The sequence below is a fragment of the Fukomys damarensis genome, unplaced genomic scaffold (genome assembly GCF_012274545.1).
Source record: "Fukomys damarensis isolate Sample0158 unplaced genomic scaffold, DMR_v1.0_HiC HiC_scaffold_38, whole genome shotgun sequence".
NCBI lineage: Eukaryota > Metazoa > Chordata > Mammalia > Rodentia > Bathyergidae > Fukomys > Fukomys damarensis.
In genome coordinates, this window is record NW_022900950.1 from 34,488,064 (window position 1) to 34,509,181 (window position 21,118).

Genomic DNA, 21,118 nt, shown 5'->3' on the forward strand with positions numbered 1-21,118 from the left:
TGCGCGGCGACCAGCTTGTGGTGCCCGGGCTCGGGGAGCCGGTGGCCGTGCGTGGGGGCTTCAACGTCTTCGGGGATGGCTTCGTGCGCCTCGATGGGCAGCTCTACCGCCTCAGCAGCTACATCAAGAGGTGGGTGCCTCCCCATGGCTCCCCGATAGCTCCCGGCAAACTCCACCCAGCCGCCCCCTTTGCCCATGACCCTGACTGACCTGTCCCTTTCTAGGCAATCTCTAGATTTTTTCGCTTTTAACACCACCTAGCGCATGCAAACTGTCCCCGCCTAGCTGCTGCGGCCCTTTGCACTGACCGTTTGCAGCTGCAGCTTGAAGCAACCCGAGGGCATCAGGCGGGGCATGTAGGGAGGGCAGTGTGGAAGCGCTGTGTACTCGCTCAGCTCCCACCCAGAGTGCAAAACTGTGGTTACTCTTCCATTCTAGCGCCTTGACTGGGCCAGATGAGCTCACCCATCTGACTGATGACTGGGGGCACACCCTTTATTGCCACGCAGAGACTCACATCCTTGCTTTAGATTTGGGAGCTTGGGAGGGTGGACGTGCAGTTTTGAGCACAACTCGCTTTATCCACTGAGGCGTTCCAGTGAAGACGTGTGCATATGTCTTTGACTTCTCTTAGTGAGGCACCAACCATCCAGTCAGTCAATCCACAACCAACCAGTCAGCCACGGTGAGGGAAACAGCCTAAGAAAGTGGCCAAAGTGACTGAAACCTTGCTAGGCAGACTTGAAGCCTGCAGAAAAGTGGACCATCTGTCTGAGCAGAATTTGATGGTGGGGGATGGAGGAAGGCAAACCCTGCCTGATTCCATAGGACCTGGGCCTCCAGGGGTCACTCTGGGGGAAGGGAATGTGAAGTCCCCGTCTTTATACTGCAATTCTCCAATGACTGGAGGGTAGACTGGAGTTTGAGTAAGAGACGAGTGAGCTGCCATCTATTAAGATAGGATTTGTTTGTTGCTGGGAAAGATGGAGTTGGGCACCTTGTGGGTGGAATGGAGCCAAGAGGGGCAAGCAAACAAAATGAGGTATTTACAGTGCTTGTTTCAAAGCTGTTGACAAAACAAAAACAAAAACAAAAACACCCTTGCTTTTGCAAACCAAGATAGTAGAGGGCACTGAATACCTGTAAAGCCATTCTCCAACAAGAATAAGAATCTTCCTCTCTCTCTCTCTCCCCACCCAAATGAAAATTCCAATCCATAAACAGGGGACAGAAGGAAGAACTGAGTCATAAATCAGATTTAGAAAGATTTAAAAGGAAGATAACTATTATTTGAGACTTAGTTGGAAGCAGGGATAAGGCTGTTTTGTTTTGTTTTTTGGTACGGGGGATTGAACTCAGGACCTTGCACTTTCAAGGCAGGTGGGGGAACAGCTGAGCTAAATTCCCGCACCCTGGCTAAGGCCTTTGACAGAACCAGCTCCCTCAATCTTAGTAATCACTGAAGTGGTCCCTTAGCAGTTTAAGGTCTAGTAAACAACTGGCTGGTAATGACCAAGTGAAACATTCAAAGGTCAAATGCAGAACTACACAGGCTCTTATTGCATAAACAATCCTGTGTGAGGGCTTTTGTACCCTGAGGAATGATTTGGGCAATGGAGGGAGCAGTGCGTCTTCCTCAAGGGGACAAATTTTGGCAGGGAAGGTAGATTTTATAACTGGATGTGCAGTCCTGAAGGGCAGCTAGAATTCTGGGGATCTGGTTTGAATGGAGAGAGCCTGCTAGGGTTGTGTGCAGCTCTGAGACATTTGTCGTCATGGAACAAAAGAGAACATACCAAATTCAGACATCTGAAGTTGCTGCTGCTCTGATGAACATAACCATTTGTCTTTGGTTTTGGGAATTGCACAAACTTCCTCCCTCAGAATATTGCTCCAGAGCAGTGTCTTTCTGCCTACCTCTTTCTCCCTACCTCTTTCTCCCCTTTCCTCCCTCTTTTCTTCCTTTCTTCTTTTTCATCTTCCTGCTGCTCCTTGTTTTTCCAGCTCTGGCCAGTTTTCCTAAAGATATTTGCAGATTTACCTCTCTTACTGGTGTGTCCATCGTGCTCCTGACACTCTCAGAATCCCTGGATTGACAACAGCCAGGGTGTTGCATTTTCCACATGCTGTACCCAACTTGACATTTCTGTCACTGTAATGTGGGAGCACCAATTTTCAATGTCCCTGACACAGCACTCTACTTTGGCTTCTCTGGAGGAAAGGCAGTTGATTAATAAAGAACCAGTCTGCTTTTGCCTTGTCTGGCGTCCTCAGGCTGCCTGTGCCCTAGAATGTACTTTCCATTTGTCAAACGATCTGGAGCCCACATTCAATGGGCTGCAGTGACTTTTGCATCTTTGTGGCCACCACATTCCTGTCTTAGGTGTGGATGGCTTCTAACCAAGAACACCTGCCAAGACAGGGACTGAGAAAGGCATAGTGCTGATTCTTAAACATTTTAAACTGTGTGGCTTTAGAGAACTTTATGGAGACCTTTTCCCCAGAAATGTAGATCTATTTCTAATACTGCTAACCATTCAGGTAGTTAATAAGTTATTTGGATCCAGGTTAAGGACCTTTGATCTATTAAATAATTAGGGTTTTTTTCCAGTCAATATATATTTTTGGTGTGGAATAAGCCCATGATGTAATTAAGATTTCTTTTTAGAGCCTCAAAAGGTTTCATAAATCCCTTTTGCAAATAACACCAAGGGCTGAGAGCCATTGCTCTTCATGTTCACATGGTTTATTTGCTAAGAGAGCAAGAGGATGATTTCTGTCCTACACTTTAAGGTTTGTTTTCTGATAGGTAGACATTTTTCTAAATACATACCTACAAAATAAACTATGGGAGTCTAGGGTGGTGGGACACTAGTGAAGGCCACCAAGAACTTTAAAGTTTCTTCCAGAGCCTGCTTTAACAATATTTGTCTTAACTGTGGGATTTATGGAAAGATCTTTATGGGGTTTTTTCTTTCAAGCTCAGGATTTTCATCTATATTGCAAGCAAGCCCTGCTCAGGAACCAGATGTGCAGGCTAGTTATCCAAAGAGCTAGTCACTCAACACTTTAAAATCAATGCAATGACTGCCGCCACCATGTACCTATCTTTTCGCCTCTAACACAGCCTCACAGTCAGATGTAATGGCAACATCTAGCAAAGAGGACCTCTAATTCCTTCTCTTTGATGACCCCTTAGCTAGAAAGAGACAGCTGGGGTAATCAAAATAAGTACAACAGTAATAATGGTGGCTGCTGACATTTGCTTGAGCACTAGGTATTATCTCACAAAAGCTTACAACTACTGTTGTCCTTTTTTACAAATGGGAAAATTAGGACTCAGATTAAGTAATTAACCTAAGTGAAATTCTTAGAGCAATAGTACCAGTGATTCTAAGTATAACTGTGAAGTCCCTGTTTCTAGATAGTTGCCTGGAATGGGAAGTAATTCTGTCTTCCTATAATCAGGAGCAGCTTCTCACTTCCAGAAACCCACAAATAAAGAACTGTACAAATAAATCAGCCCCTGTGCATCTTGTATAATCAATGTAAAAGAGAAAGTAAGTACAGGGATTTTAAGGAAGTCTCTAAAAGCAGAAATGTAACCTCGTCCTGCCTGTAGCCAAGCAGCTGTTAGATGGGTAACGGTCACACCCACCTCTGGGCAGGCCCCTGGGGCTGAGTGCGGTGGGGTGGGGCTATGGGACTCCAGGGTAAAGCAGGACTAGAGTCAGATCTGGCACATATTTAGATTTGTGCTGGATGGCATCACCTCCACCCTGTAGCAGGAAACACAGACTCTGTCCCAGCCTACACCTGGTTGTCACAGCTCTCTGTATATAGCCCAAAGAGTGGGCTCTGCGGCTTGTGCCTGCCTGTGACTTTTGTGTGCTAAGTCTTAGGCATGGAAACCTGCCAAGAGCAGTAGTCCCATAATGGCACATCATGACACTGACGAAATACTAGCCCATGCACTGAGCTACAATTTTGATGAGACTCAGTCTAGAGAAAGCATGGATGAGGTGAGTGATAGCTGAGAGATCTTGGGATACTTCCTTAATTTCTGTGTGTCTTGGTTTACTTAGCTATTAAATGACAATAATAATCCCCTCAAATTTACAAGATGATAGAGAATTTATTTAAGTTGGGAAAATCCTGAAATATGGTGTTTGGCCCCTATCAGGCATTTGACATATGTTAGTTTTTGCTAAGTTACTGCTAAGTAATGTCATCAGGCAAGTGTTTTGGACATGATGTTTAATCTGGTAATCACCTCACCAGTACCTTTCATTAGCTGAGTTTACAGGTGAGAAAAGTGTCTCAGCAAGGCTAAACACCTGCAGAGGTCACAGAGACAGAAATCACACCCAGATCTAATGCCTTCATCTCTGGCTTCCTTCCTCCAGAGCTTTGCTCTGACTTTAGCCACATTCCAGTCTACTTGCAACACTCAGTCTGCCTGACCCTTGCCACATGCCCACCTATCCTTCCAGATGCAGCCACCTTTGTAGTCTCCAAGGCTTGGACAAGCAGTGGCTCCTCCTAGGGTCCTGTCCCCCACCTTGCTTTCAATTAATGGCTCTGATTCTAAGCCCTTCCCCCATGTTCCTTTTTGTTTAAATAGGATCCTGGATCTCTGAATGCAGAGAGTTGTGTATCTCTCTAGCATTTGCATGTTTGAATGATTTACCTTTGTAAGCCTCAGAATGGTAGGCACCATGTCTTAGATTGATGTGTCTAGAACTTTAAATAAGCATGCAAGTCTCTTGCGGAATCTTGATAAAATACAGATTCTAGTCAATAAGACTAGAAAGGGGCCTGGATCCTGCATTTCAACAAATTTCCAATGATGCTAGTACTTTTCATCCCAAGATCACACTTTGAGCAATGAGGTCACATATACCTATCATTTCCTGTTGAGCTGGTATATTTTATCTGTTTTAAAAATACAACTGTGTGGCACTTGGAAGTAAGACTTCTTTATTTCTCATTTTTGTGTACCCTAAGGCCAGCACATAGCAGGTGCTTAGTAAATTTTTATTTCATGGATGGACCATTCTCTACCCCAGTACAATTTTCACACACACACTAGCTATCCATAACTGCTCAATAAGTCAGTGGATTAACATGGGTATCCTTGATTTCAGCCACACATTAAAATCACAAGTCTGAACATTTTACTTAGTTTCACTACAGTTATGGAAGGAAATAAAAGAGAAGGAATTGTTTGAGAGGGTGAAGCTCTGCATATGGCCATCAAGCAAACACTGTCAACATAGCAGGGAGCCCTGCTTGCTCTCAGGAGTAGAAATTTCTGAAAATATTTGCTTAGTGTCACAGCCAAGGACTGTGAGAGACACCAGCATTTCTGGGTCTCCAGCACAAAGACTACATGGTGTGTGCTCTTCTTTTTCACTTTTTCCATTCTTCATGATTTTTCTGGTTATTTTACCTTCATTTAAGTTGTGATAAAATACACATTGAACAAAGTTTGCTATTTTAGCCACTCTTACATGTACAGATCAGTGTCATTAAGTACTTTTACATTGGTGTATGACCATCATCACCATCCATCCCCAGACTTTTTCATCTTCCTGAAACTTGGAACACATTAAACTGTAACTCCCCATTTTTGCTCTCCTCCAGCTGTGGTAATCACTGTTCCAATTTCTGCCACTATGAATTTGATTATTCCACATATCTACTATAAGTAGAATTATATAATAGTTGCCTTTCTATGATTGGCTTATTTTATTGAGCATAATGTCTTCAGTCAAGGTTCATTCATATTATAGCATGTGTCTGCATTTTCTTCTTTTCCAAGGTTGAATAACACTTGAAATGTAGGTATATACCATATTCTGTTCATCCAGGCATCTGTGGATGGACACTTGTGTGGCTTCCACCTTTTAGCTATTGTGAATATTACTGTGAACGTAAATGTGCAAATATCTGCGATCCTGCTTTTACCTTCTTTTGCTTGTTTTTTTAATTCAAGGTTTCATTTTTATCTTTATTTTAATTGATAATAATTATATATTACATATTAATGGTGTAATGTGATATTTTCTTTTTTTTATCCATCTTTTAAAAAATTTAATGTACATATGCATAGGAACCTCTGAGGTGGAGACCATGGGTTTGAGTTCCTCTTTACCATGGAGCACTGGATCAATAGTATAGGGAATGGGAAGGGGATGTTACCAGGACCTCTACCGTGGGTCCTGGGCTGTGAGCCACCATAGCACAAGATGAATTAAAGAACAGACAAGAAATAATACTTAGAACAGCCCATTGCCCATCAGTTGGAGACTGGATAAAGAAGATGTGGTTTCTCTATAAAATGGAGTTCTACTCAGCCATAAAGAATAAGAAATTAGACTCACTCACAGAAAAATTGATACATATTAAGGATATACTCCTAAGTGAAATAAGTAAGTCACACATGTATAAATACCGAATAGTTTCTCTGGTGTGAAAAACTATAATGGTACATAAGATCCTGATGGCATAATTGACAATGTGAAATAGGAAGAAAAGGGCTAAAGGCGTAGGGGAAGTGGGAAGGGTAGGGGAAAGGGAATAAGGGAAAAGAAAAAAAAACATGAGAAAATGAAAAAATGGAAATAAAGTATTTGTAAATGGGGAAGGGGGGAGGGGCGAAAGGAGGGCAGGGATAAGGGGAAAAAATGAGAACTAAGACCTGTCATGTAAAGGTACAAGATCCCAGTGATGAATGTAACTGTGCTGTATACCTAAAATGTACCAATAAATTCAATGAGAAAAAAAAAAGAAACAATACTTAGAGTGATGAGACTGGGTCTTGGGACCTGGTCAATGCTGCTGACAGCAACAAAGACAAAAGCCCCAAGCATATCCAACATTTATTGAATACAATCATGAGAAGGAATAGGGAGCTAGGGAGCTCTGAAGTCATCTAGTGAATTACTGCCCAACATGAGACTTGATGGAGCAAGACTGTCAGGAAGTAGGCACTGCTTATTTTGCTAGGATAGAAGAAACCAGTACTGGGACCAGGCACAATTAGCAAGCAATCCTCAAAGTCAGTGAAAAGTGATAATTCAGGAGAAAGGATTTTAATTGGGGTCATACTGACCTCAGCTGAGTGTAATTCATCAGGACCTTCCACTTCACAGATCAGGACTTAGGCCTTGGTGACAGCCATTAGCAAAGGAGCAGCACTAGCCTAACTCTGCCAGCTGACATGACCATTTGAGTCATGCAGGGCTTTGGTCTGACTCCTGATATAAAACAATATAGCCAAATTAGTGAAGGTAAGAAGCGTGTGCCACACATAGCCCACTACTACTGGGCAGCGATGTCTCCTACATCTCCTCTCTTCTTTGGAAACAGCAGCAGTTGTAGCAGGGCAATGTCAAATGGCATCTAGGCATTGGGTGGTTGTGTTTCCTCTATGGCAGGATATGTCTGTTCTTGGGGGTTTCAGCAGCAGGCATTGTGTCAAGTCTGGTGATCTCTGTGGGTCTGAGTTTGTCCTCTGTTGGATCTTTTACTCAGGACATCCTTTGACAACATTTGTGTCTAGGACATGTCTGTAGATTTATCTCAGTATCAGTGGAGTTTTGATGAAGGACATTTACTTAAGTGCATTAATAAGTGCATTTAAAAATTTTAAAATTGATGGCAACAAGAGAAGGTGACAAACTCTAACTGAGCATGTAGAAGTGAGGTAGCTGTCCATTAGACTTGAGGGAAATCTGGGGCAGCTCTCCTGATTGTACCATGGGGCATGAAAGAGGCTCTGAAGGTGGCACCTTAAAAGGCGGCACATCTTCCAGCCATTCCTGATTTGCTAGAAAGTAAAACACAGTGCTCTTTTTTGGTCACATCTCTCAGATGTTGCCTCGTTAAGCTGTCCTTGTTAGCCTTCCAAACTGAAAAAATGAGGCAAGAAGTTGGAGAAGAGAATGAGAAACTCTTGCTAATTTATCTTTCAGATACTTATTTCCTGGTAATTCAAATGAACACATCCCTGGTTGGGAGTCAGAGGCTTGCAGAACCTCATCCTATGGGCCTGCTGAGTTGGCCAAAATTAAAGATAATCACAGTAATTACTGAGCATCTCCTATGGGCTTCAGTGTGTATGTCCGCGTTACACATACCGAATTTAATCACCACATGATTATGCCTCTTCAACCGATGAGGGAGCAGGTGTAGCTAGGTTACATAATTCACTTCAGGTAACAGTAAGCTGTGGCTCTCAAATGAAGTTAACAGAGCCTGTGAGTTTGGACATAAATTAGATCTTATTTTGAAACACTATGCCTCCCCTGACATTATCTTGCCTCCCTACCTTTGTATTGAAGCCAGGCTTAGAATGTTTCAGCCTAGAAGTATTTTAGGGTCAGGGAAAAAGCAATGAAGCAATGACTTTAAAGGAATGTCTATCTTAACTGTTTGCTTTGCATCCCAAATGATAACTTCAGCAAATATAATAAATATTCAATACACAAGAGTGATTTTCCATCATTAATTTAGAAATATTCATGATTAAAGATCAAATAACTAGTCCCTAATGTACCCTAGCAAGCCTCCTCTTAAAACCAGTGATTAAATGTCAGATACTTAAATAGCTTCAGGTTTTAACAACCGGGTCCTATTATCTTTTTGTATTTTAAGGAATTTATGAATCCAAATTTTATAATAGTGAATTTAAAAAAAAATGCTCATGTTTGCTTATTTCACTGGAATTTTAGGGTTTTTAACAGTTGGACAATAACTGGGAGCATTAACATGGAGGAGTTAATGGGGCTTAATACTTTGCCCTTATTCATAATTTAGCCTTCCTTGATATGTGGTCAACTGTGGTGAAAAAATATTAAATGGAAATTTCCAGAAAAAATAATGCACATGTTTTAATTTTTGTACTATTCTGGTGCATGATGAAATACTCACTGTCTAATTCTTTCTCACACCCAGCAAATGAGTCCTCCCTTTGTCCCATATATCCTTACTTTATATATATCTATACACTACCCATCTATTAGTCCCTTAGTAGCCCTCTAGGTTGAGATATCACATTACTTGTATGTAGGATCTGGTACTACCTGAGTTTTCAGGGATCCCCTGAGGCCCCTGGAATGTATCTTGGGAAGATAAGGAGGGACTACTGTAGTTCTTATTTATATCCAGTAAGTTCTGGTATCAGAGTTCTTGGATAAGCTGTTTTCACACATCTGTCACACAAGGATAATGGACATGCTCTACTACAAGGTTTGCAGCCTATTAAGGTCTCCAAATCATCAAAGGCAGATTAATTTCTGTCCTGCATCCAGGATTTTTATTAAATTCAGACTCCAAATGGACTATTCATGCACATGTTGTACATTAAACTCGATATGTGACTACAGGGTACCTTTCTCTGACTATGCCAAATAGTTGCTTGTTGAGCTCTACAGCATTCAGAAAAGCCTTCCACAGAACCCTGGAGAAAACTGATTATTCTCTCAACCATTGATCATTTCTAAGTTGAGATTTGTATCTTTTTTTTTCTGCTTTGGGTTCACTGGAAGAAGATCCAGTGATTTAAAATGATGTTTCCAACCAATGTCAATTGATTTGGTGAGCAAAGAGAAATAGTGCGCTGTTATTTGGGTTATCAGAAAAGTAATAACAGTGCAGATTTTCTGTGATGGTTGTACACAAACACCATGTGCTCACTCTAGAGAACAATCATGGTACCATGGGTTTTAAAAGAATAGAGAAATCTCCTTGGGGAGAGTAGTAATGATGCTTAACGCTGTGGAGATGGAAAGTTGGGGTTCAGGTGTTACTTCTTAACAATATGTGAGAACAATATTTGTATCCTTAGATCAGCCTTGATCTCCAAAGGGTTCAGTGACCCACCCTGGTTAGCAAGGTGGTGGAAGAGCGTGAAACTTCCTGAGATGAATCATAGGTGGTGTCTGGCTCCCACCTAATTACATACACCTGTCTTTTTCGTATTAGTCCTGGGCTGGTCACTGACAACTGAATAGAAAGATGGCAGAATAGGGCACATAGAGGAATACAGTAGGCTTCTTGTCCTGCACAGTCCCCATCTCCTTGCCAGGCTCTGATCCATGCTTGTGTTGTCTACTTGGTGCCCAGCACATCATCAGGGCTTAATGAATATTGCAGAATGAACGAATGAATCATTGCAAATGAATGAACTCGGAAAACAGCGGTACCCTTTTCCATCCTTCTCTTTTGCTTCTTTTCTCCAGTGCCTTCTGATAGTTGGTCACTTGGAACAAAGGAGGACAGGGAGATTCTCTCCCCTCTGACAGGAAACCCAGGTGCCACCTGCTCAGGCTTTTAGGTACTGCCACTCACCCTTTTCTACTGTTCTGCCCAGCTGAAGGTGAGAGAGGAGCAAAAAGACCACAAAAAACCTGGGGTCTATTTTCCTTTACTCCATCTGTCCCCTTGTAATGCCCCAGACCCTGTCTCTTGCTCCTTCTCGTTTCCTGTCCTTGCCCACACCCCAGAGAATCAAACACCTGTACCTTTTTCCAGTTCTGGAACACTCCAGCTTTTGTTTTCAGGCCATCCCAGGACAAGCCCCCAAATTATCTCCAGTGCAGATCAGTTGGGAGGTGAGACTACCTTCAAGCCTCATGAAATAGAAGGCAAGAAATGTTTCAAAGGCTCCATCAAGGGTCGCTTTTTAAAAGCTCTCAAAATCAGCTCTGACAATGTAGCAAAATGATAATGACATAGATTTCTATGAAATCAAGCTGGGAGACAGGCAAGCAGAAGCTGTGTTTTTGCTTTGGGGTATATATTCTCCTCTGTGCTCTAGACCTACACCTGGGTCACTGTCTTGTACTCTGGCCCCTCTAAGGGGATTGTGGGAAGTGGACACAGGGAGGGATGCCAAGGTAACTGTATGGCCACAGCTCCCTGCAGCAGCTCTTTTCTTTCCAAGGATATTATTTTCATGTCAGGTACTGGAAGGACAAGCAGCTGGAAAGAAATGCCTGGAGCTGTCTCTACTCACAACTAGATATAAGAAACAATCACATTGCAGTGTAGCAAGAGGCACCACGCGCTGTGTTAGCTCAGCCAGCCCATTCACTCCATGCAGATACTTACAGCTGTGTCAGTGGGGAACCAGCTCCACATTTAAGAGGGACTGTGGCAGAGGCATCCTTCAGCCCACTGGATGCCATTAAACCTGCTCTATCTTGCACAGCATCTGAACTCAGTGTAGTTAGGAAATTAGCCATCTTCTTGAAGGAAGCTAATTTTCCCTTGGATCTTATTATTAGCAGCATAGGTAGAGACAGAAAGTCTGTTTAGAAGATTTGTAGGGGACAGAAAGAAAGCTAATATGCTAAATGACAGAGTCAAATAGAGAAAAATCTTTCTTGCCAGGAATAATGAAGGAAGCTAAGTTTAATGAGGATATGGGCAAAAGTCCATCACTAATTTTATTTGTTTAAGTTGCATAGGCTCAGTGTTGGGGAAATAGAATTTAGTAATAGTTTATACAAATATTGGTTGACTGCAATCTATGAAGGAGGGTGTGGTTATCTTGGGATTAGAGAGGGGCTGGGGGAAGAAAAGAAAAGGAAAATTCCAGGCATACCAGTTAGATAGGATGATTCCACTGGAAATATTCCAGTTAATTCCACTTACTAAGAGTAATTCATTCTTGATATAGCCATACTTAGAGCCCTTTTGGCTTCAAGTGTACTCTTCTAACCTATTTTGAGAGCCAAACCAAGCCAAGCCAAGCCAAGGCCATGGGACCTTTGGTTGCACACTGAACCCTCAGTTGATTAACCAAGACCAAAGAAAGAAGATTTACTTATATGATATAAAAGCATGGTGAACTCTACAAGGATGCACTTTAGAGAACTTGCTTCAAAGAGTATGACAGGTACATGTCCATATATCCACTTCCTAACTGAAATGGGACATTACATTAGCAATTTTCTTTGCTTTTTCATAGATATGTGGAACTGACCAACTACTGTGATTATAAAGACTACAGGGAAACTATATTGAGCAAACCAATGCTGTTCTTTATTAATGTACAGACCAAACAAGACACCTCAAAAGGTAGGTTTGTAAATAATTTTGATTGGGTTCTGCCTTGCTGGGCTATGCACTAAGGTACACTAATGAGGTAGGAGTGGGGCATGGAGAAAGCAGGCTGGTCAGCTCAGGACAAGGCCAGCAGCAAGGAGCCTGAGTGTGAGGCCATCTGTAACACAGCACAAGTTTGCAAGACAAACCCATAATGGCTGCACTGCAAGGCCATCTATCTTAGATATTTTTTCCTGTTTCCTCCGTAGACAAGGAAGTCACCTGATGCTCTGGGTCCTCGGTGACTGTAAAAATGCTTGGAGTGATAAGGATGATATATTTATAATATACTCTACATGTATCAAACAGTATGTCTGAGAAATGCTATGATGTAATTAATTAGTACACCAACCCTATATGACTTATCATCCAAGGGGCAACATTACTTTGAGCATGAAAGTCATCATAATCAATGCTTATTCCGGGACAAAGGTATAAACTGGGACCCACCCAGGAGAGTAGGATGCATGGTTGTCTTACATAGTCTATCCTCATTCTCGTCTTATGTTTTATTCACTTGTTTATTTGTTTGTTTGTTTGAGACAGGGTCTTCCTATTTAGTTCAGTGGCCTTGAGCTCACTGCATAGCCTAGGCTGGCCTCATGACCCTGTGGTGATGCTTCCCTCAGCTTCGTGAGTACTGGGATTACAGACATCTGCCCCCACACCCAGCTATTCTCATTTTATAGATAAAAATAGGAGTTGTGGATGCTTTATGTTTCATGTTTCTATGTAGTAGGATTTCATGCTTATTTTTAGTTTTTAACTTTAGTTATTAGTACATGTATGTAATGCGTAGCATTTACATTCTTGTGAGAAGTTAGTACATGTACTGACTTAATTAGTACATGTATGTCTTAATTCCTTTCTCCTCCCCTTTCCCTTCCCTCCCTCCCTCCTCCCTCAACCTTTTTTCTCTCTTCTGTTTTGTTTGTCTGTTTGGTATATGTTTGTAGTGCATACATGTTTACTTTCCTTTCGTGGAGTTGGTACATGGACATAACACATCCCAATTTCTGTTTTTTATCCCTTATGGGGGTCAAGAGATAGAGAAGTGGGGAAGGAAGATCTCATGTTTAGGCACATCTCTTTATGTTTCTTCCAAAACATCAGATTAACTGGTAACAACTATATGACTTAAATTGCAATATGAAAAATTGTCCTTATTTTACCACGCTCCTCCTCAGAGCAGCAGGTGGGGAAAGTCATGGGCATAATGTTCATGATAAGGGTCAACTTGCTTCTAAATAGAATTCTTAAAATAAGTCCAAGGTCATAAAAAATGATCTACAAATTTCAAATAGGTGTCCCCTAACATGGGCTGTCATTCGCATTACTGGAGCTCTCTCTGCTCATTTCGTGGTTCAAAGTCAGGATGCTCTCTGTAGGAGAGGCCACGGGAGAACACACTGTTCTAAGAAGTGCTTGTCAGGCCACCTGAGCCTCACATATTCTTCAGCTCAGTGACCCAGAAAGCCAGAGTTCTCTAGGAATGTAATTCACAGCTATATAAAGAACACCTCCCACACTGACCTCTGAGAGGAATCTGCAGCAACAGACAGCCCTGTCCACGTTAAAATTTCACTGAAAGTGCAGGGAGTAGTACAAAAAGATATTTTTGTGCGACCTAAAGAAAGTGCTCTGAGGTATGACAACTATTGTGCAAGGAGGTACTGAAAGTCATCACTGGTTAATTTTAAGAAAAGTTGTAAAATAAAGTGGTTTATTTTTGTTGTTGTTGTTGTTGTTTTTTGAGACAGGGTCTTACTATGTAGTTGAGACTGACCTGGAGCTCACTATATAGCCCAGGGTGGTCTTGAACTCACAGTAATCCTCCTGCCTCAGCCTCCTGAATGCTGGGATTACAGGCATGCGCCACCATGCCTGGCGAGTGGTTCTGAAATAGAAAAATTTTAAATGGTCAAGCTAGGTTATGGAAATTATGATTAAGGCAACATGTCAGCTCTGATACTATTTTAAACTGTACTTTTATGCAAATTAGAAAGACCTTCATTTCTTCCAGACAACAGCTAATGTTTTCATAATAAATATACACATAGACATGTTTATAAATGTGAATGGCATTCTCTAAAGTTGTATAGTCACAACCTTCCCAGCCAGCACAACTATGGACCATAGTAGCCTTGACTATGTAATCAGTCTAAAGGTCCTGGTTTTGTTTGTGTGAAATTTAATTCAAGGTATCAAATTGTTTGCTTGCTTTATTTTATTTATCACTTGTCTCAAAGAAAATATCAGGTAGTTTATATCTCAAGGAAAAGTAGGGTGAGGAAGGTTAGTTCAAAATGCATCCCTTTGAAATGTAAATACTTGGTATCAGTGCCCACAGATTTGCCTCTGAGATAGCTCAAAGTCAAATCAAAATGTTCATTCTTTCACACAGAGGGTGACCTGGGTGTCCCCTGCCTTCTTGAAGAAGTGCTTGACTCTAGGGTCTGGAAAAGTTGAGGCTGCTAATCAATAATATTTCAAATTTCCCAATGAGAGAGCCACCTTCCCTTTGCTTAGATTATGCAGAAATGGACAGAATCGCACTTAAAGGTTTACAACACAACACAGCACAGCACAGCACAGCACGGCACACACAACACAACAATGGGGGGAAAAAGGCTAGTGTCTCTCAGGACAGAGAAAAGGTATCATTTAAATAATGGGAAAGACATTCTTTTCTCTCCCTTGGGAATGTGTTAGGGGTAGGAGCAGGGGGGAAAATTAATCTCATGTTGCCTTGATCCTTTGAACCCAGACTGTCCATTTGACAGAAAGAATGCCAGGTCTCTGGTGAAGCTGGGGAAGTGGAGGGTGGTAGTGCAAGGCACAGGCAGCCCTTTTGTCTAGACTTGGCTGATTTTCTGCTTTGCAAATAGGAAATACTAGTGAGAGACAAGCTGTGAGTTAAATATCCAGCAAGGCAGGACCCGAAAATCAGCCATGTCCATTTTCCCCTTCTTTTCCCATGCTGGATTCATGCAGGGCAGCACAGTTCTCACCTGTGATAATTATAGAGCAGAACTTTTGATTTCTGAGACACAGGTGACAAACTATAGCCTCAAGGAAGATGATTTGCTAATCTGCTTTTACAGTAGCCGAGAACTGCCTTCAAACCCTCAAAATTCTTGGGAATGTTTCTAGAAATCTCTTCAGATGCTGCAGTAAGGGCTTGAGGGAATCAGAGGGAGGCTTGCTTATAAGATTTACTCCAAAGTTTACTGCTTTAGCAAATCCAAAGAAGTATGTTTATGTCATATGTACACATTTCTTTCTGAATTCTGCTTGCTAATTTCTAGAAAAGACATACGCATTTCTTGTGAATACAAGGCACCCAAAGATAAGAAGACAGATAGAGCAGGGGATGGACATGGTCATCTCCTCAGTGATTGGAGAAAGTTACCAACTGAAGGTAAGCCTCACCTGGCTGGATCCAGGCTGCTACCTGTACGAAGCGGGTGCACAGTCTGCACAGACTGTGTCCCTGGAGCCTGTGCTGCACTGCACTAGGCCCCTGATATGTCACACATATGCCTGGAACTGCACATGGTACCGAACTCTATGTATATGTCGTGCTTTTTCCTGTAGGTACCTATTCCAGAGTTCATGCATTAGGCTCAGTGAGAGATGCATCATCACTAACAGCAAAATAGAGCAAATAAAAAATTATTAAAATGTATAAATTATTTCTTTCTGGAATTTTCCATGTTATATCTTCAGACAACGGGAAACTGAACTTCAGAAAGCAAAACCGTGAATAAAGGGGAATTGTTTTATATTTCATTCTCTATTGTGTCATAACTGCTGCCAGTAAAGCAGGCTTAGTTTCTAGCAACTTTTTAGGAAAGGTGTATAAATAAGTGTGATTTGGGCCAAGCAGTTCAAAGTTTTTTTTTTTAATTTTATTGAGTTTATTGGTACATTTTAGGGATACAGTACAGTTACATTCATTGTTGGGATCATGTACTTCTACATGGCAAGTCTTGATTCTCATTTTTTCCCCTTACCTCTGCCCTCCCTTCACCCCCTCCTCCCCTCCCCATCTACAAACATTTTATTTTCATCTTTTCATTATCTCACATTTTTTTCTTTTCCCTTTTTACTCTTCCCCTACCCATCCCACCTTCCCTACACCTTTAGCTCCTTTCTTCCCATTTCTAAATGTCAGTAATCTTATTAGAATCTTATGCATTGTTGCAGATTATTCACACCAGGGACACTATTCGATATTTACACATGTGGGACTTATTTATTTCACTTAGGAGTATATCTTCAATATGTATCCATTTTCCTATGAATGAATCTATTTTCTCGTTCTTTATGGCTGAGTAATATTCCCTTTTATAGAAAAACCACAACTTCTTTATCCAGTTTCCAACGGAAGGGCAAATAGGCTGTTTCCAAGATTTAGCTATTACAAACTGTGCCGCTATAAACATGGGTGCACATACTTCTCTGTGATATGATTCTTTTAGTTCTCTTGGAAAGATAGCCAGCAGAGGGATGGCTGGGTCAAATGGAACCTCCAGTCCAAGCTCTTTCAGGTATCTCCATATTGATTTCCATAGTGGTTGCACCAGTCTGCACTCCCACCAACAATGGAGAAGGGTTCCTTTCTCCCCACAACCCCGCCAATATTTGTTATTGTGTGATTTCTTGATAGCAGCCATTCTTTGTGGGGTGAGGTGGAATCTCAGTGTTGTTTTCATCTGCATCTCTCGAATGACCAGTGATGTGGAACATTTTTTCAAATATTTTCTTGCTGCTTTTACTTCTTTGTCTGAGAAATGTCTGTTCATTTCGGATGCCCATTTTTGAATCGGGTCTTTATATTTGGGGGGACTGATTGTTTTGAGTTCTTTATATATCCTTGATAATAGTCCTTTGTCTGAGGAACAGCTGGTAAAAATTTTTTCCCACATTGTAGATTGTCTCTTAGTTCAAGCAGTTCAAAGTTTTAAATGGAATAAGCTACAAAAACAAGATGTTTTTTTTAAAAAAAGTAAAGCTAAGAGTTTAAAAATGTAAAAGAGAAATAAAAAGTATGATATTTGGGTAGTTGTTAATTCTATAATAATATAATTGTTCTATTCACGTAGTCAATTAGATGTTTCTTTGTCTTTCAGTTTGATTTTCAAGAAGTATTGAAGAATTTTTTCCCTCCAGGGACTGAAGTGATTAATGGAGAAAACCTGAGCTTTGTGTATGAATTCAAAGCTGATGCCTTATTTGATTTTTTTTATTGGTTTGGGCTCAGCAATTCCACTGTGAAAGTGAATGGAAAAATTCTGAATTTGTCAAGTACAAGTCCCGAAAAGAAAGAAACAATTAAGTTATTTCTGGAAAAAATGAGTGAACCTTTTATCCGAAGGAGCAGTTTCTCTGACCGAAAATTCAGTGTAACTTCCAGAGGTATGTGAAAAATTCTCAAGGGCTTGTGAAAAATATTTGAATCAGTGAAATAATATACTGATGAAAGAAAATCAATTGAGAAGGGAAGAGGCAAGATCTGGTGATAAAAGGGAAATATATCACATAATTTAGAAATAATTGAAAAATGTTTATTAACAAAAAGAGAAACCAGGCACCTTGGTGCATGAGGTGAGAAGATCACTTGAAGCCAAGAGTTCAGGACCAGCAGCCTGGGCAACATAGTAAGACTGTCTTTAAGAGAGTCAGAGAGAGGAGAGAGAGAGAGAGAGAAAGAGAGAGAGAGAGAGAGAGAGAGAGACAGAAAGAGAGACAGAGAGAGAGTTCTTTTCCAGCTCCTTTAAGTTTTCTGGCATAGCAATTACATTGTGCAGCATACCCAGAAAATAATTTTAAAGATTATTAATTTAAATGAATATCAATGCTCATTTAAATATTACAAGCTGCTTTCCCTGTGTGCATATTTTGGATAACAGGATGTTCACTAAAGCTATCAGTTGGGGAAGAAGTCTACATGGTCGTGGTACTTATCTTTACCAATTTGTGGAAGAATTCTCCAAATTTTGTAAGATACAAAAGAGACATTCTTGAGAAGGTGTCATTTAACAAACTGTAACTGACATATGGTGAATTTTCAATTTTGATATCCATGTGGCTCAAGCAGATGGCACAGATCACGTTTTGTCTGGATGTGTCTTTGGTGGAGTCCATTCTCTGTTGCAGCCTCATCTAGGCCAGGGAATGGCTTCCTTGAAGCAGAAAATAACCAGTCTCTATGTACCTGCAGTGTTTTTAAGTACAGATGGAAACTACACTTTTCATTATTTGTATTTAGTGACAGCCATTTTCTTCCAATATTTATAGGAAAAATGCTTACTCTCAGTTTTCTTCTCCTAGAAATGGTCTCTCTCTTTCCCCTTCCCTCACTCCTTCCTTCCTTCCCCTTCTCTGTCAAAGTCTCTCTTTCCATCTCTGACTTTGAACCTCTCTGTCTCTCTATCTAGCCTATATCACTGTTCACCCTCTCTTCTCTCCCATGTTTGTCTATCTTCCCCTCTCCATGTTGCATTAACTTCCTCTGGCTGGGAGTTTCTCACAGAGATGCCACTCTGCTCTTTCTATGGCAGCTACATATGGGATTATACTCAGCTCCTTTCAGGAAGATAACACATCCTGTTGTGGCAATGCAACACTTGCTCAGTTGGCACCTTCAGCCCACACATTGGCTACAGATTCTTGGGAAATTTTCCTGTTTTATTGTGGCTTGCTCCCTATCCTGTAACCAGAGTGGCCATAGCCATCTCAGGGACATCGAGGCATGTGGGAACCTGGCAGGGCTTTCCTGGGAATTTGCTGAGCCAGCCCCAGGATGCCTTCAGCTCCAGACAGTGGGTCAGGACCCTTCCTGGAAGCTGCCACATACACTGCAGATGGCAGAGCCAAGTGGCACCTGCTGTCCCGGGAGACAGGCCCAGCTCTAGGCTGAGCACAGGGCCACTAAGGCTACAAACCCAGTTCCATCCCCTTCAAAATCTGACCTCTGTCCTGAGCCTCCATTCCCCAAACATGGGCCTGCAAGGAAGAAAGAGTATGTGTGGCTCAGGGTAAAGCTCCGCCTTGCAGAAAAGTGACAGTCATGTCCCACTAAAAAGCAAAAAGCAACACATTTCAGTTTAGCCTTTTGAGTTTTTCTGTGGAAGCCAGGATTCTCCATTAATTATTGAATAGTTACGTTGTATGAGTTTTAAAAGCATTTTTTCTTCTTTTTGGCAGTGCTAATAATAATGAATGTCTTGCTTATTGTTTTTCAGGTTCAATAGATGATGTTTTTAACTGCAGTCTGTCACCCAGATCATCTCTGACAGAGCCTCTTTTGTCAGAATTGCCATTTCCCAGTGTTCTGGAATCTAAAGAGATACCCAACCAATTTAACTGATTGGACTGAGCATCGCTGCTGTCACTTTTCTACTCCAGCTGAAGGGATGGGAGGAGGTAGGAGGCAGGTACTTCCACCCCTTGCCAAGCCCAGCTCCCCACACCTTCTAAGAGGATTCCTATCTTCCTTTCCTTGGCATCGCGCCCTGGCAGGGTCAGTGCAGCTGGATTCCTTCAAGGGTGCAGTTACCAGTGTGGAAGGGCTTTGGCCCCATGGTATGGGGGCTGGGAAATCCTCTACTATGCACACTTCTCTAAGGCTGTAGGGTCCTGCAACCCTGAACCTTTGCTTGGTACCCTAGTGTCCTAGGAGTTTTCCTAGCAGCTGCCATGGGAGCCATCTGACATTGGAGTTGGCTCAAGTACCACCTGTGATGTTTCCTAAGTCAGAGTATGACCCTCTGCTTGGGACACCCTTGATAATGCCCAAAGCCAGGACACATGGGGCTCACAGTGCTCTTCTTTTCAAAACGGCTGAGCAGAAAGCCTGCACCAGCTTTCCTGGGGAGGTAAGCATGTGTTCTGTGCTGCCTCTATGAAATCTTAGAAGAAACTTCAAGGCTAGGTTTACTGGAGGATTGGCCAGGTGGCTGACACAGTAACTCTGCCATTCCTTGCCTGAAATGTGAAGTACTTTGGCCTCCTCTTAGCACGTGGCCCATCCAGAATGAGGCCAGGTGCTGTCGGGCACGGCAGCGTCCTCCTTCCTGAAAGCACCTTGTATCAGTTGGGCATTTAAAATAAACTTTAGCAATCCTACCATGAAAAGAAAAATAGAAGAAAGCTATACATTATCATAGTTACATCAATACATTTTTCATCTCAGCTACAATGGAATTCTTCAAAAGAAGCCTATTTCCATATAAAAAGTTTCATAAATGAATGACTACCTATGCCCATAATGAGATTTATGGCTCCCAAATTATCTTTTTTATATCCATTTTAAAATGTATTCCTGTATTACATATTTTGATAACACTGTTGATGGTACTGCCACTTATATTTGAAATTTTATGTAATACATTTGTACAATTAAAATTTTCTTAACATTCAACCTAGAGTTGATTATATTTGTGACCAGGATGTATAATTATTTCTTTGTGGTTTGCTGGTGGTATGTATCCTTATAATTTAATAATTACACTAAGAATTGTGGTTTCTACAGCTACTTTCTTTTGTTTGTTTATTTGTTTTTTGTTTTGTTTTTTTGAGACAGGGTCTCACTATGTAGTTCAGACTGCTCCAGAACTCACAGTGTAGCCCAGGCTGCTCTCAAACTCACAGCAATCCTCCTGCCTCAGCCTCCTGAGTGCTGGGATTACAGGTGTGTGCCACCACGCCCAGCTCCACAGCTACTTTCTTAAGAAGAGCATTTTGAAGAATGTAACTATAAGATATTTGAAGAAAGGAAACAAAATTCGATTCTAATCTTTCAGAAAGAAGAAGGGAAATGTTCCTTTATAACAAAAGAGGATAAGCTACTAAATTCAGTAAGAAATGAAGATATAATACTGAAGTAAATTTTTATACCAGTACCTACATGTTTGTTGAATGCTTCCCAAAAGAGATGATACCAAAATTGATGAAGAAGATTTGAATAGCTGAATTGAATAAAACCATTAGCAAT

The 21,118-nt window shown here is 41.4% G+C and overlaps 1 protein-coding gene across 1 annotated transcript in view; it reads left to right on the forward strand.

Annotated features, from left to right (window-relative positions):
• Window positions 1-20,444, forward strand: part of Medag (mesenteric estrogen dependent adipogenesis) — a 20,929-nt gene extending 485 nt beyond the window's left edge. The window contains exons 2-6 of the mRNA XM_010623959.2: window positions 3-130; window positions 11,981-12,090; window positions 15,426-15,538; window positions 17,253-17,538; window positions 19,368-20,444. Coding sequence (XP_010622261.1) covers window positions 3-130; window positions 11,981-12,090; window positions 15,426-15,538; window positions 17,253-17,538; window positions 19,368-19,492 — 762 coding nt within the window. The 3' untranslated portion in view covers window positions 19,493-20,444. The remainder of the gene's footprint in view (window positions 1-2; window positions 131-11,980; window positions 12,091-15,425; window positions 15,539-17,252; window positions 17,539-19,367) is intronic.
• Window positions 20,445-21,118: the final 674 nt, after the last annotated feature.